General features: G+C 45.0%; 1 protein-coding gene across 4 annotated transcripts in view; it reads right to left on the reverse strand.

The window, feature by feature from the left end:
* The window catches only part of st3gal2 (ST3 beta-galactoside alpha-2,3-sialyltransferase 2), a 455,559-nt gene that overhangs the window by 136,767 nt on the left and 302,552 nt on the right, over positions 1-16,240 (reverse strand). For all 4 annotated transcript variants that reach the window (XM_078543944.1, XM_078543943.1, XM_078543946.1 and 1 more), the window contains one exon: positions 13,635-14,974. In XM_078543944.1, the coding sequence (XP_078400070.1) occupies positions 13,635-13,973 (339 nt within the window). In that variant the 5' untranslated portion in view covers positions 13,974-14,974. The remainder of the gene's footprint in view (positions 1-13,634; positions 14,975-16,240) is intronic.

The raw sequence follows: 16,240 nt of genomic DNA on the forward strand, positions 1-16,240 counted from the left end.
AGATCATTCATCAGTTTTCTGTATTGGATGGCTTACCTCTTGTGTGCAGCATTGACACTGAACACCTTTGCCACCACCTCCCAAGTGGTAAGACTGATGGGCCTCCTGTGGCCAGAGTGGGGGTAGAGGACATTGCGACGGGCCTCAGCGGTATCCAAAAGGCAACCCAGGAATGCGTCACTGAATCAGGGGGACTGCACTCTTCTTGGGATTTTGGGGTCTTGTCTTCACTGGAGCATTACTGGGCTGCAAACATTGAGAAGTGTGTGTGCGGTTGCAGTTTAAATATGGCGCCTTGCGTGAGGAAGTGGAGAGGTAATGGCCTGGCAGGCAAATCAATGGTTGCCTACCAGCAAGATGACGTGTTTCCTGTGGCTGCATAATTAATGAGGCGGGAATGGGACGATATGGCGCGAAAATCTGCCATTGCAGCCGGTGGGTAAAACTACTTTTTGCCTCCTGCTACTGCACTTTGTGCAAATCTGGGACAATTCCGCCCTGAGTTAAGTGCAAATATCAGAGACTCAGTGTAAGAGAAGGCTTAGGCTATCAAGAGCTGCAGTCACATCACTCTATGACATGCTTGCAGGGGAGTTCTCCTTCAACTGCGTAGGAAGGCACTCAATACCTATGGCTCTGAAGGTTAATGTTGCACTTAACTTCTTCGTGACAGGATCCTTTCAGGCAATGTAACGCAGCCTGCTGCACACCACTGTATCAAGGTCTTCACTGATGCTATGTTTCAATAAGCAGTGAATTACATCACTCACAATGGACGACCAGAGTCAACACAAAATACCCAGAGGGTTTGTGGCAATTGCAGCTTTCCCCAGGGTATAGGGAGCCATTGACTGTATGCACATCGCCATAAAGGCCCCTGCTGGATAGCCCTGCACTTTAACAGGAAGGGCTTCCACTTGTTGAACGACCAGCTGGTCTGTGATCATCATTGACGGCTCATGCAGGTATGTGCCAAGTACCCGGGCAGCAGCCACAACTCTCATTCTGTGAAACTCACAGGTGACAGACCTATTCAGCGGCCTTGATGCCTGGATGAATGGTTTCTGGGTGACAAGCATTACCCATTGAAGAGATGGCTCATGTTGCCAGTAATGGCACCCAGAACAGATGCAGAGAGGAGATACAATGACAGCCATGGAACCATTCTTGTAAACCTCTTCTGCACTCTCTCCAATACACTCACATCCTTCCTTTAGTGTGGTGCCCAGAACTGTACAGAATACTCCAGCTGAGGTCTAACTAGTGTCTTATATAAATTCAGCATAACCTCCTTGTTCTTGTACTCTATGCCCCTATTAATAAAGCCCAAGATACTGTATGCTTTCTTAATTGCTCTCTCCACCTGTCCTACCACTTTCAGTGATCTATGCATATATACGCACAGGTCCTTCTGCTCCTGCATACCCTTTAGAGTTGTACCCTTTTTTTATATTGTCTCTCCACGTTCTTCCTACCAAAATGCATCACCTCACACTTCTCTGCATTGAACTTTATCTTCCATGTATCTGCCCACTCCACTAACTTGTCTATGTCTTCTTGAAGTTCTACACTGTCCTCCTCACAGTTTACAATGCTTCCAAATTTTGTATCATCTGCAAACTTTGAAATTGTCCCCTGAACACCAAGATGTAGATCATTAATATATATCATGAAAAGCAAAGTTCCAATAATGACCGCTGGGGAACTCCACTACAAACCTTCCTCCAGCCTGAAAAATCATTAATCTCTGTTTCCTATAACTCAGCCAATTTTGTATTCACGTTGCTACTGTCCCTTTTATTCCATGAGCTATAACTTTTCTCACAAGTCTGTTATATGTCATTGTATCGAATGCCTTTTGAAAGTCTATGTAAACCACATCAACAGCATTACCCTCATCACCCTCTGTTACCTCTTGAGAAAACTCCAGCAAGTTAGTTAAGCGCAACTCTCCCTTAAGAAATCCATGCTGGCTTTTTCCAATCAAGCCATATTTTTCCATGTGACTATTAATTCTATCCTGAATAACTGTTTCTAGAAGCTTCCCCACCACTGAAGTTAAACTGACTGGTCTGTAATTGCTGGGCTTATCCTTGCAGCTTTTATTGAACAAAGGCATAATATTTGCAATTCTCCAGTCCTCTGGCACCTCCCCTTTGTCTAGGGAAGACTGAAAGATTATGGCCAGTGCCCCCGCAATTTCCACTCTCACTTCCTTTAAAATCCTTGGGTGCATCTCATCCAGCCCTGGTGCCTTGTCAACTTTATGTACTGACAGTTTGTCGAACACTTCCTCCTTATCAACTTTGATAGTAACAGAGTTTCCTCCTCTGTCACCATGGCCTCAGCAGCATCTGCTTCCTTGGTGAAGACAGATGCAAAGTATTCATTTAACATCTCAGCCATGCCCCCTGCCTCCATGTGTAAATCCCCCTTTTGGTCATTAATCGGCCCCACTTCTCCTTTTACCACCCTCTTACTATTTATGTGCCTATAGAAGACTTTGGGATTCCCCTTTATGTTGGCTGCCAGTCTTTTCTCATAATTCCTCTTCGTTTCTCTAATATGCTTTTTCACCTCCACTCTGAACTTTCTGTATTCAGCTTGGTGCCCAATTGTATTTTCTACCTGACACCTGTCATAAGCGTAATTTTTCTTCTTGATCTTATTTCTATCTCCTTTTTCATCCAGGGAGCTCTGGATGTTTTTGGCCTACCTTTCCCTTTTGAGGGAATATACCTTGACTGTGCCTGAACCATTTCTTCTTTGAAGGCAGCCCATTGTTCAGCTACAGTTTTAGTGGTCAACCTCTCATTCCAGTCTATCCAGCCCAGCTCTGTTCTTGCCCCATTGAAGTCAGCTCTCCCCCAGTTAACCAACCTTTCTCTCGATTGCCTTTACCCAGGAATATTTAACACCCAGTCCTGCCCTTTCTTGAGCCAGGTCTCTGTTATCGCCACAACATCATATTTCCACATGGCAATCTATGCCTGTAACTCCTCAATCTTATTTACTATACTCTGTGCATTCACATACATGCACAGTAATCCTGATTTAGAATCTATGACTTTCTCCCTTACTCCAACTCCACCTATTAACTTACTATTCTCTATACTAGTACTATTTGTCTCTCTCAGTATTTTGTGCACCTTGGTATTCCGGTCTAATATTCTTTCCTGGTTCCCACAACCCTGCTGAGTTAGTTAAAAGCCCTCCCAACAGCACTAGCAAAACGCCCGCAAGGAACTCAGGCTTGTATAGGTGCCATCTTCCCCAGGGCAAGTCCCAGTGTCCCATGAATCTAAAGCCCAACTTCCATCTTTCCAGCCATGCATTCATCTGCCTCATCCTCCTAGTTCTGTATTCAATTGTCAATAAAATTGCTTACAGTAACATGGTAATGTTTTGGGCAGGGAAGGACTAATGATCCATCTTGGCTACTCTTTTGAATTTCAAACTTGTTCCTTACTTTTTCTGAGTAAGGAACAAGGTAAAAATTTTTAATTCAAGGTGGAGAGCCAAGATAATTCTTTTTAAACTCTTAAAACTCTGATTGCCTTAGCTCTATCGTAAAAACTGCAAACTTCCATTTCAGTAATGTTGTCTGAGTCTGATCCTAGCTCAGATCACCTGCTGCTGAAAACGTCACCCATGCCTTTGTTACCTCTAAACTTGACAATTCCAATGCTCTCTATTCCCATCTTCTACCCTGCATAAACCTGTGCTTATCCAAAACTCTGCTGCCTGTATCTTAACTAGCACCAAGTACCGTTCATCCATCAACCTTGTGTTCATTGACCTACATTAGTCCCGGATCTGGCAATGTCTCAGTTTTAAAATTCTCACTCTTGTTTTCAAATCTCTCCATGGTCTCACCCCTCCCTAACTATCTCCTCCAATCCTCAAGATATCTGTTCTCCTCCACATCTGGCATCTTGAATATCCCTGATTTTAGTCAGTCCTCCATTGGTTGCCAGATTTTCAGATGGCTAGACACTAAACTCTGGCATTCCATCTCTAAATCTCTCCACCTCACACTTCTCCTTTATGAAGCTCCTTAAAACTTATCGCTTTGACCAAACTTTTGATCATCCGTTCTGATATCTCCTTTTTCACTAGAGGGGTTATGAGTCTTTGGAATTCTGTATCCTAGAGGCCTTTGGATGCTGAATCTATGAGCAGATTCAATATGGAGAGCCAAAGGCTTTTTGGGCATGAAGGAAATCAAAAGATATGGGGATCAGGTGGGAAAACGAAGCTGGAGCTGAAATTCAGCCATGATCTTACTGAATGATGAAGCAGGCTTGATGCACCATATGGCCTATTCCTGTCTCTATTTCTTATATTCTTAAGTTTGGTTCAGTGTTAAATTTTGATTGATAATGCTTTTGTGAAGTGGCTTGGAATGCCTTGCAACATTAAAGGTGCTATATAAATGCAAGTTGTTATCGTTTCACACTCCTGCTGGTAACTTGGTCCACAATTCTATCACCCTTTTACTAAAAAACATGGGCTGAAATTCCATGCTGCTGATCTTCTGCCCAATGTAATGCTAGCAGATGCTAACAATACGCCAGGAGAATGAGAGAAACTTGGTAACTTGGGTTTCCAGGAGTCTCTAAATTGACTTGTAAATGGAAGAACTTCCAACTGCCCCTTATTATTCAAATGATGTGCTAGGGCACAGACTCCACAAACTGGGAATTCCCACTCCTATTCCACAGTAGGGGCCCAGCTTTTTGTGTAGCAACCGGTAATGAGAGGTGAGGTGTAATGGACTCCAGCAGGTTGTATAAGCGTCACATCAGGCAGGTCAAAAGTAGTCTGGACCCCCAAGAATTGAATGTTTTTGCATTCTTAAAACGTGCTGCACTGTCAGAGGTGCAGTCTTTCAGTTGAGACACTAAGATTAAGCCCTGTCTAACCTCTCGGGTGGATATAAAAGAACTTGTGGCACCAGTTGAAGAAGAATAGGGGAGTTCACCTTCAACTAACACTTAAAAGCAGATCATCTGGTCATTTATTTAATTGATGTTCGAGGGAGCTTGCTATGCACAAATTGGTTGCAGCATTTCCAAAATTTCAACAGTGGCTACACTTCAAAAACACTTAATTGGCTGAGATTGTGAAAGGCACAATATAAATGCAACTTATTTCATTTTTCTTTCTTTCATGGTGTATTTTTGCAAGGTGAACAATCACTCCTTATGTTCATCAGTCAGCCTCACAATCCTACTCTGCATTCCCCTCAAAAATGCTACACCTTTCCAGTAATACAGAGGTTAGAACTGAACAGTTGTCCAGATGTAGTTGCAGGAGGACAAACAAAACTTCAATATTGCCACTGTAGGTTTATAAATCACATGCCATCACATTCTATTGGCTTTTTCAGATCACCTGTGAATACTGAACCAACAATTTTAATAAGCTGTATAACAAAACCCCCAGTCATCATTTGTGCTTCGTTACCACAAGCACATTATTGTATAATGTGTAATTCATATTTTCATTTCTTCCTAATCTCATGAGTTTACCATCATTCATGCTGAATTCCATCATGAACATGTAACATGTTCAAGTCTCCTTGCATTATTACACATTGGTTAGCACCATTGGCCACTATAACCAATTTGGGGTGATCGAGGTACCTTAGGCAATGTTTTGTTTTCTTTGTTTTCTATAAAAATTATAAACACCAGCAGTCGCAACACCAAATTCTGCGCTCAATGCTTTACATTCTGACACCCCCCGCCCACACAACACTACCCTTCATCTACCTTTTGGCCACATATCAATTCTGCCTAATATTTTGCCATCTGGCTCAGGGACATGGACGGTGGGAGTTGGTCCATTATGTAGAACAATCTCAAATGCCTTACTGAAAATCTGGTAAGCAATGCCCATTGTCTCACTCTTATCCATCAATCTGTAGGCTCCTCGAAGAACTCCAATACACTTATCAGACATGACCTGTCCATACTGAACTGATGCTGGCTTTCTCCAATCAGACCCTTTCCTTTCAGACAATCCAGTATGCAATCCTGCATCAAAGTTACAAACATGCATCACTTTTTTAAAACTACAGTTTGATACATGAAGGGATCAAGAAGCAGCAAGAACAACTAGATATGAAAACACTGGGGAATAGAAGAGGCAGGCTTGTTTCCATGCCTACACCAATTATATGATTCTTTATTTGAACCATGATATATCATATGGTATACCATGTGTCCTCACAGTGTCACCTCTTTATCCTCAATATAAAATTCATTATTTCTTCCTCAATGTTTCCTCTTCTGCTTATCTGAATTTGCAGGAATGAAGAAACACATTTGTACCAAGTGCCAACAGCCATTCAGTACCTTATCCTTCAAATGTAAACCTCAACAGTGAGCATAAGCATGATACTTGATTGTAGGGAATCGCAGCTAAGCCTATTTTTGTAAAAAAAAAGGCCATTAATAACAGCAAATCAAGCACTAGGCTTCATTTCTAGAGGACTAGAATTGAAAAGTAGGGCAGGTATGCCAATCTGTCTCGAACCTTGTTTTGGCACAGCTGATGGTAAATGCTGAGTTGTTCCCAGAGGGAAACTTGAAACAACTGCCACAACTTGTTTTGTAATTTGTATAAATTTCGAGATATGTGCCTTGAATTCAGTTGTAATAAGACCACCAAGTCTTATGGGTTCTTACAAAACTAGACTAAACATTTATTAACAAGGAAAATGATTTTTAAGCACATACATATGTCTACAAATTACCACTATAATAACTTCTAAACCCCCTACTTAATCTGACTCCCAATTACACTTTTGTTAAGGAAATGGAATTTCCATCCATTCCCAGGAAACACATTGTTTCGATGGCGGGCGAGCTTTCATTCGTCCACCGTGTCATCACGTCAATGCTTCATCACACTGGGCACCATACTTAAAGTGCAGCTGCGCACGCACCTCTCAGTGCTTCCAGCCCAGGACTGCTGCAAAGGCAAGAAGACTGCAGCCCCCCAGTTTAATTATGCATCCCTTGAGCGCCTTTTGGATGTTGTAGAGGCCTGTCGTGACATCCTCCACCCCTGCAGGAGGAGCAGCAACATCACTAATCCAGCATAGGAGGTGGTGGCGTGGTGGTCAGTGCCAATGCCCTACAAGCGAGGACAGCCACCTGGTGCCGAAAGAGGATGAATGATCTCCTCCATTCCGCCAGGGTAAGACACTTCTCTCATTACTCTCAACTCACACACTCATAAACCCATCACATATCCACAGGGGCCTCACTCACTGCCAGTTCAGACATCACCATTCACTCTCACACACAACTTCAATGTTGTCATTCCGCTCATGGGGCCACTCACACATGCCAGGCATACATATCGTCTGGCCTGGCAGGTGTCCTGCTTACACTCTCTCCATCTCTATTTATGCAGGACAAGCTGGCACACAACAACAAGGAGAGGTCACAGACTGGTGGAGGAATGCCTGGAGTCAAGGTCCTCATGAACTTTGAAAATAGAGCCATCCAGCTGGCTGGGGAGGATCTGGACTGTTCCTGTGCTGACCGTGAGGTCGGCGATGCCCTACCAAATGGGCATCCAGCATTGCAACATCCATCAGACAACCATGCTGTGAGTGATGTGTCCTGTTCCGCCGTCCCCTGCCATGCACTAATTATCTCTCCTTGCTTTCGCAGGCATATCTGGGAAACAGCCGAGTGAGTCCACAACCCAGGGCCTCCAATCAAGCCCCAAAGAAACCTCAGAAGAGGACTCTGAAGGCACCCTCATTGAAGACCCATCACAGCACTCACCCACACCTTCCACCAGTGCAGAGACACACACCTTGGTGGGGCCTAGCTTTAGAGTAGCCTCAGGATCACACTTTGGTGAGGATATTGCACTGTCTGATCCACAGCAGGCAGCGGCAGGCACTCCCCAGGTCTCCGGCACTCAGAGGACTGCTGATGGCCAAAAATTTGCTGAGTCCGAATCAGATGATGAGTCTCTGGACTCAGTCATGTCTCAGTTGCTGAAGCTGCAAAGGTAAGCTCAGGAACATCAGGAAGGGATGTCCACTGCACTCCTCAGATTGCAAGGCACGATGGAGGAGTCTGTCTGCCTTCACTCTGAAGCGATAGCACCAGCATGCCAATGCACTGATTTCAACACTGGTAGGATGGCGGCTGCCATGGAGACCTTGGTCCAGGACATCGGTCCTGCACTGTTCTGTGGGCTGAACTCCATTACTGACACCATAGTTGGCCTCCAACAGTGTGTATGTGAGAGGGGTGCAGGGTAGCTCGATCTCATTGCAGCTACTCCTTCTCCTCAAGGAGTCAGCCAGGGGCCCTTGGGCACCTGTAGGGAGGAGGATCATCAGCTCCACACCCTGGGGCTTCAACCAAAGTGACTCCGGGAGTGTCAGGCCCATTCAAATCCCCTCTTCCTGTGATCCCAACAGCTCCAGATTCACAGGCCGAGGTGGGTCCCATTGCCACCCAGCAGGACCCCGAAAGCAGGCTGGGCCCTCCATGTCTTGGCCCTCCAGAGGTCTCTCGCTAAGGGCATCACAGACAGGGTGTAGCAGTCAGCAGGCTGCATCCATCTCTGCTGTGGATGTCGGGTGAGCACCAAGACGTAGCGGCAGGGTTAAGAAGGTTAAGAAGATGTAGTTGCACAACCTGGATATGGGTGTTAATCACTTGTACATAATGTTCACTATTGTAAATAAACTCCCAAGAATTTCTCCTTGCCTATGGCTCCTTGTTCTGATGAGCAGTGTTCATGTCACTCAGATGTGCAACCTTGGTCCCTGCACAAATAAAGACAGATGTCTCAGTCCAGGGCCTCTTCCCTGTGCTTTGTGCAATCTTCAGACCAAAGCGATGGTCTGGCTTCACACTCACTGGATACATTACTTAATGCCTGCACCTTTATGGTACTTGTCATTACTGCCAGAATGTTGTGGGCAGACGTCACAGAGTCCTGTCATTCTCTCTGTGTGCTCTCAGCACCTTTGAGGTGGGGCTGGCCCCCATCTCGTCAGCATCTGTGACCGGTAACGCTGTGCTCTTGAAGGGCTCAGGTGCTGAAGGCTAACAAAGGATCAGGTGCATTTAAAGTTTCACAGCTGCGTCTCCATGATGTGACCCTGATCACAGAGTGCAAGCAAGCTGCCATCGACCAGACGGGAGTCAGGCATTCAAACAGGCTATGTGAAAGTCTATGGAGTGTCCTCACTGCATATTGTCATCATCCTCCTACAATCAAGCAACTATTTGGGCCTCCGCTGCATCTCCATTATGGCAAGCGTATGTGCACTGCCATCAGCCAGACTGGAGTCAAACATCTACAGATACAATGTGGGGATCTATGGTGTCTCCTCACAGCATGTCGTCATCATCCTCCACAAATCTAGCAGCTATGAGGGCCTCCCAAGTCTGCCTGCCTCGTCTGGCCAGTGCGAGGGCCCCATCGCCATCATCCTTGCCTTCAAGGGCCTCCTCACCCTCATCCTCGTTGACGTCCTCCTCATCAGAGGAGACGTCCAGCTCCTCCATCTTCTCCTCAGCCAGCTCCTCTCCCTGTTGCAGCGCCAGGTTGTAAAGGGCGCAGCAGGCGATGACGATGCATGACACTCTCTGTGGACTATATTCCAGGGTTCCACCAGACCAGTCCAGGCCCTGGCACCTCATTTTCAGCACCCTGATGGTTTGCTTCATCAAGTTGCAAGTTGCAGCATGAGTCTCGTTATACCTTCACTCTGCTGCAGCCTGAGGCCGCCGCACAGGTGTCATCAGCCATGTCCTCTGCGTCCTCTCCGAGAGCCATCCCTGCAGCCTCTGTGGACCCTGGAAGACATCAGGGACTGACTGAGAGTGAAGGAGTCGTGGACACTCGTTGGGAACCATGTGCAGACCTGCAGGATGCATTTGTGGCGATCGCACACCAGCTAAACATTCAGCAAGTGGAAGCCCTTGCAGTTGACATAACCGACTGCTTGTTGCCACATAGATCTGAGTGTGAGTGCAGTCAATGGCATCCTGCACCTGTGGAAACCTGAGATCTGGGCAAATCCCATTGCTCTTGCATCCTGGCTTTACTGGTCCCAGGAAAAATGCATAAAGTTGTGTGCCTTCGCGAAGATGGCATCCGTGACCTCATGGATGCATTTGTGGGTGGATGCTTGTGAGGTCCCATAGAGGTCACCTGTGGAGCCCTGAAAGGAGCCACTGGTGTAAAAATCGAGCACCACAGTCATTTTCACGGCCATGGGCAGTGGATGCCCTCCATGTCCATGTGGAGCCAGATCCTGCAACAGGTGGCAGATGTGACCGACCAATTCCCCTGACACGCGCGGTCTTCAGTGATACTGGTTCTAGGTCATCTGCAGGAATGAAAGGCGGCGTCTTTAGACTGTGGGTCTAGCTAGGTGCCCACCAGCAATAGCCCACTGTGGCACTCCAGCGGTGTGTGCAGGAGCCCCAGCCGCTTATTCTTCCTGAGGGTGTTGCTCCTCCTCTGATCTGCTAGATGCCTCTGTCACTGTCTTCTCCTTCACCTCCACTCACTGTAAGCCATGAGACATACAGCTAGGTCACCAGGCTACACGCTCCTGATGTAATCCTCCTGCAGGATGAAAGAGAGAGATGTGTGGGTTAGCTTAGGTGTTCTAAGAACCTGTCTTGGTTAAGTCTGAAGGCCCCTTAACGTATCCCGGAGAGTGCTGGCCACCACTTGGATGGCCAGAGTTTAGTGCGCTGCATGACTGTTCACCCACCTCCGCCCCGCTCCACCTAACCGATTGCCGGCAGCTTCGGCCACTGGACTGCAAGCTGTGCTCTCAGCTCAGGCATAGGCATTCTCCTAACCAGCACTGTCAGCCAGCTGGGAAAAAGCGACTTGCTTGTGCCCTTACCTGGATGCACAGCGCCACTTCCTTGCAGTCCAACAGGTGAACCTCATGAGCGGTGTACAACATTACTGTGCACTCACCTCCGAGTTCCCATTGAAATGCAGCTCGCCAGGTACACGCCTTATATGTGCTGTTGTGAAGCACCTCTGCGTGATTACAGGCGCTGGGATGCTCAGAGGGATGATTCTGGCGAGCTGGGCTTATAATGATATGCAGATCTATTACAATGGAGTTCCCGATGTCCGACGGCGTGAACCATGGTCCGCCATTGACGGGCAGAATGGATGATTGCAAACTGGTTTCACGACATTGTGAAACCAATTTTTGGCTTTCTCACCATTTGTCCGCTCACGCCACCAAACACGCCTGATCCAGCGGGCATGGAAAATTCCACCTCAGATAGGGGTCAATTAATAGTGATTTTACCCACAAACCAGGGATTAAATCTTGGATCTCCTTGGTTATATTGCTCATTGTTGGACTGCTTTCTTCTTCTATTTTCTTTTGTTACTTTAAACAAAGCCGTTGGTTGTAACAACCACAGATTCAGATCTTTGCCTTTAACAAACTCATGCTACATAATCCAACATAAGTACTCAGTTAACTCATACAATACAATTCCTACAATTATATGATGCTTTAATATTGAGTTCATGACTCACTATAAGAACTTAGGTTCCATACTTTATAACTCCAGAGTGACTACAGCAAACAGTGGTCTGCTCAAAGCACTTATACCAATGGTACCTTTTGAGGCAGAGTTTTCTGCTCCCAACAGTAGCAGGAATCGTGGCGGGCAGGGAAGCAAGATTTGACGGGAGGCCAAAAATCAGTTTCCCGACAGCAGGAAATTAGTTTGGAATTTTGTTCTCCCCACTTTCATGGCGGCTTAAAGGCTGGTCAAATGCTCCCACCACTGGACTTAGTCTTCAAAGCGGAAGATTCCGCGCTCCCTCTATATTCCATACATATAAAAACTAAACCATAACACAACAAAAACCAAACAATGCAGACCTCAGATAACATGAACCCAAGAAGATACACTCATGATCATCTCAATCTCTCCCACTGATTCTTTTACCATGGTTATATGGTCCACTTTAGCTCTTCGATCATTTCATTACTACAAACAGTGACCAAAAAACATGCCCCAAACTCTCTCAAGACATGGATAAGTGACCTTCCCAGATCTCCAGCTTCTCATCCTTTACAAAGCATACCTATTCAGCAGAGCTGAAAGCTGTTTTAACTCATTGTGTGTTAAACACACAAACATCCCAAGACATCGAGATACATGGGTAGTGTGAACCAACTTTCTCACACTCATTACCACTCCTGGCATTTGACAATTGATCTTCTTACATATTTTGTTATTCATGATGAAGCCACTGAGCTGAGTGCTGCCAGCACTGGGAAAAGGGATGTTTTTGGTACCTGTTATCAACATCAAGCAATCCTACGTCAGATATAAACTAATCATTACAATTTTAAAGGGCGTGCAAGAACAGAGAGGTCTAGAGATTTATGCACATACATCTTTGAAGGTGGCAGGACCAGTTAATAAAGCTGTTATAAAGTATGTGGGATCATTATAAACAGAGGTATGGAGTACAAAAACAAGAAAGTTGTTCTGAACCTTTATAAATCATTTGTTAGGCCTCAGCTTGAATGTTGTGTTCATTTCTGGGCATCTCACATTAAAAAGGATGTCAAGGCCTGAATAAGTGTGGAAATGATTTATTAGAATGAGACCAGGAATCAGTGACTTCAGCTGTTTGGAGAGACCAAAGAAGCTGGTACACATTCTCTTTGGAGCAGAGAAAGTTAAGGGAAACTTAATAGAAGTGTTCAAAATTACTAAGGGTTTAATGGAGTAAATAACGAGAAACTGCTTCCGCTAGCGGGAGGTTTGTTAATCAGAGGATTTAAAATAATTAGTAAAAGAACCAAATGTGAGGTAAGGAAAATCACTTTGGTGCTAGGGTGTTGCCATCTGAAAAGTGGGAGTAGGGAAACAGTTACAATCGTAATTTTAAAAAAGGAAATTGGACATATACATGAAAAGGAAGAATTTACTCTAAGGAAAAAATCCTCTCAGGTTTGATGGGCTGAATGGCCTCCTGTGAGGTCAGATTCTAAAATCCGATACACATGGTTAAAAGGAGAATAATTTTCCTCTACTTTGTCACAACTGCCTTAAACAAAATCTCAGAATAGCATCTTCAAACACATCAATGTGAGATTTCAATTTCCAATAGAAGGTACCCTTCTGGTCTCTCTGTGTGAGATTGCCAACTTAGCAATTTAGCTGATCCCAGCCAAGTTGGTAGTGTATGAGATATAATTGGCCTCAATGCTCTCAGAAAAGGGTGAGTGGGCGGAGGGTGAAACCAGCCAGTGTTGCAGCTCCTGATTACTATGCATTTGCGTGGATGTCAAGGCCTTGAAAAAGGTGCAGAGGAGACTTATTAGAATGACACTAGGAATCAATGACAGTTATGTGGAAAGATCAAAGAAACTCTTGGTTGTTCGTGATGCCTCCATATTCAAATAGCTTGCTGACACTAACTGCCTAGGCTCACACACAAACAATGGCCATTCAGGTGAAAGCCTGGAGTGTTGTCCGCAACATGGATGAGTCAATGCCTTCAGAAGATCAGGCAAAAAAATTGTAAAACATTAATATTTAGATCACAACTCCTCTCAGTTTAAAGATACTCACCACCCACCAGTTGTATACATCGGGGTCCAACTTCATGTTTGCTTTTGTCCAAAGCGGTAGAATATCCTGATCAAAGTGTTCATCAAACCACTGTGACACACCAGGGTCACCCACACAATGATCACAAGCACACGTCTTCTGACCCACAAGATCCTTGCTCAACTTCTGCACGCCCAAGTAGCTGGGCACCAGCTTGACCCGGTGGGCATCTTCCACACCCTGGGTCTCCAGGTAGGCCATGTTGGTCACACCTGTCAGCGTGTAGGTGAAAAACAGTGAAGTCAGAAAGGCAACGAGCAGCACAAGGAATAGGATAAATACCCGAAGTGAGCACTTCATTGTCACCCTGATGTACTTTGGGCTTGGACCTTTGGTTGTGACAAGAAGTCCTCGTTGCTGATTCTCATGTATTGTTGAGTGACTTCAGCAGAGAGGGCAGAGGTCAAAAGTGGAAGAGTGCCAAAAATCAACTGCACTGTTTATCCCTGTCTAATTTAATGGAGGCTTGCTGTTGGTTTTAATTGGAGATCCACAGAGAATGCTTCAGCTTTTCCACTAAACACTGGCACGTAGCACATAAACATTCTCAACAGAGACTGCTTGCTGGTAATTTCTCTTTCAGTCAGATATTCAGTCTCTGCTTTTACTTACTTCTCTCCTCCCCTTTGCAAGCACAGTTGAAGGTTCTGCTAAATCTCCTTTTGCCTCAGATATAGTGACAGTTAAAAAAAAGCTCCGCCATCGTTTGGAACAAGCTTGACAGAATCAGACTCCTCGAATCAGTGGCCAGCTCACTCGTTAGTTCCTCAGTCCTCAGAGAGATTAAGCAAGCAGCTTGATTTCTCCGTGATAGGGTGTTCGATTAATTTGGTTAAACTGCTGTTTGATTTAATCTCACACTGTGAGCCACAAACCAAATCTCTCAAAAAGTCTTGTTTCGTATTAACCGGAGCCCAGATATCTGCTTCAGAAATTTATAGCATCTCTTGTGCGTCTCTTATTTTCCTGAAGAGGTATGTCTGCGAGAGAGCTGTTGCCAAGGTGACTATTGATATGTGCTCAAAAAAAAAGAGGTAAATCAAGACGTGCAGATGAGAGCACTGTCTGCTCACCAGACCTCCGTACGTTCGTAGATGCCATTCAACTTCCTTAATACACTGTCAAGCAAGAGATTACAACAAGGCTAAAAAACATTTTTCTCCTCCACGTGCAGCAGAACTAATTAGACGGATGTGCTCTGCTTTCTAAACCCACGCCAGCTTTTCTTCTGGGTTTTGCTGTTTGGCCAGTTACTCGGGACTTGCTCAGGCAGACAGTGTGTTTCGCTCCACATGAAAAGCCTGGGATAACAAAATAAGAGAAAAAAAGAGTTCAGTCTACACAGTCCATAAACAAATCAAAACAAAGTGCCCTGCTCTTTTCTCCTGTGAGGTTCAATCAATTCAAAGCCCTAGATTAGGAAACAAACCAGTTAACTGTATTACTAGGCATCAGTGTCCCTCCTTAATTTGAAAATCACTGTGGCCAAAATAAAATGTTGTCTTCAATTTTCTCCCCTTCTCTCTTAACTCAGGTTTGGATTAAGATTCAGGAGTACCAGCAGCCCTGTGGTATCAAATCCAGTGCTCATTCTTTATTTGTGAGCCTGCATAATGGTTGGCACCAGGTTATTCAACTGTGGAGGGCATCAAATAAAACTCAATCCTTGCTTCATCTTACATTCATAACCAAGTACCTTGCAGCAGGATTCATAAGATAGAAATCAGGGGTCAGATCGTTAGCTAAATTTTAGGTTCTCTAGCCCAGTGGTGTTGAAATCAATTGGCTATTATAGCTGAGACCAGCCTACAGCATAGACCAAGATTGGACTTGGCATCTTCTGGTTTTCGTGGCTCAGTACAGCACCAAATCATACTACATTCAGCACACCACTAAGACAAGGGGCAGGAATGGGCCAACAGCCCATTCAAGTGCATTTGCAAGCGAATCAATGACACAGACCCAGGTTTTCTCGGAGTTGGGCTGACTCTGGAGGTATTTAAAAATAGTGGGTGGGACCCGCTTCCATGATTCCCGGCCCCAACAATTTTTGCCAGCGGGTTATAAGGGTGAGGCAGCAAGCCTGCACTGTGCACTCCAGACCTGGCTAGTTCCATTATGGGGGTAGGCATCTCATACACCCTCTGCAATTTTTATCTGGTTAGCATAGTCGTGAACCATAGTCTGGATTTGAAACCTTTTGAAAGGCAAGTTTAAAAGCTTTTAGTCTTGCCCCCTCATATTGTCCATGCTTCTTCCATGCCCCCTCATATCACCCATGCTCTCTAATATTTCTCATGTCTTTTCCATGCTCCCCCATATCCTCCATGCCATGGCAAGTGCTGAAATGCTCATGAAAGAATACCCATTCAGAAATCTGCTTTGAAAAAGCCACTGCTCTTGCAACCTTATAAAAGTATCAATCAGACACTGTCATCAATAGTTTCAGTAACAGAAGCTTTACCCCACTTCACGCTTCTTAATCATGTCCAAATAAACATACAGACATTGAAAAACAGATCAAAGAAAAATAACTTTTTATAACCTTACAAAGATTTCAATCAATC

The sequence above is a fragment of the Cetorhinus maximus genome, chromosome 6 (genome assembly GCF_964194155.1).
Source record: "Cetorhinus maximus chromosome 6, sCetMax3.hap1.1, whole genome shotgun sequence".
NCBI classification, from domain to species: Eukaryota; Metazoa; Chordata; class Chondrichthyes; order Lamniformes; family Cetorhinidae; genus Cetorhinus; species Cetorhinus maximus.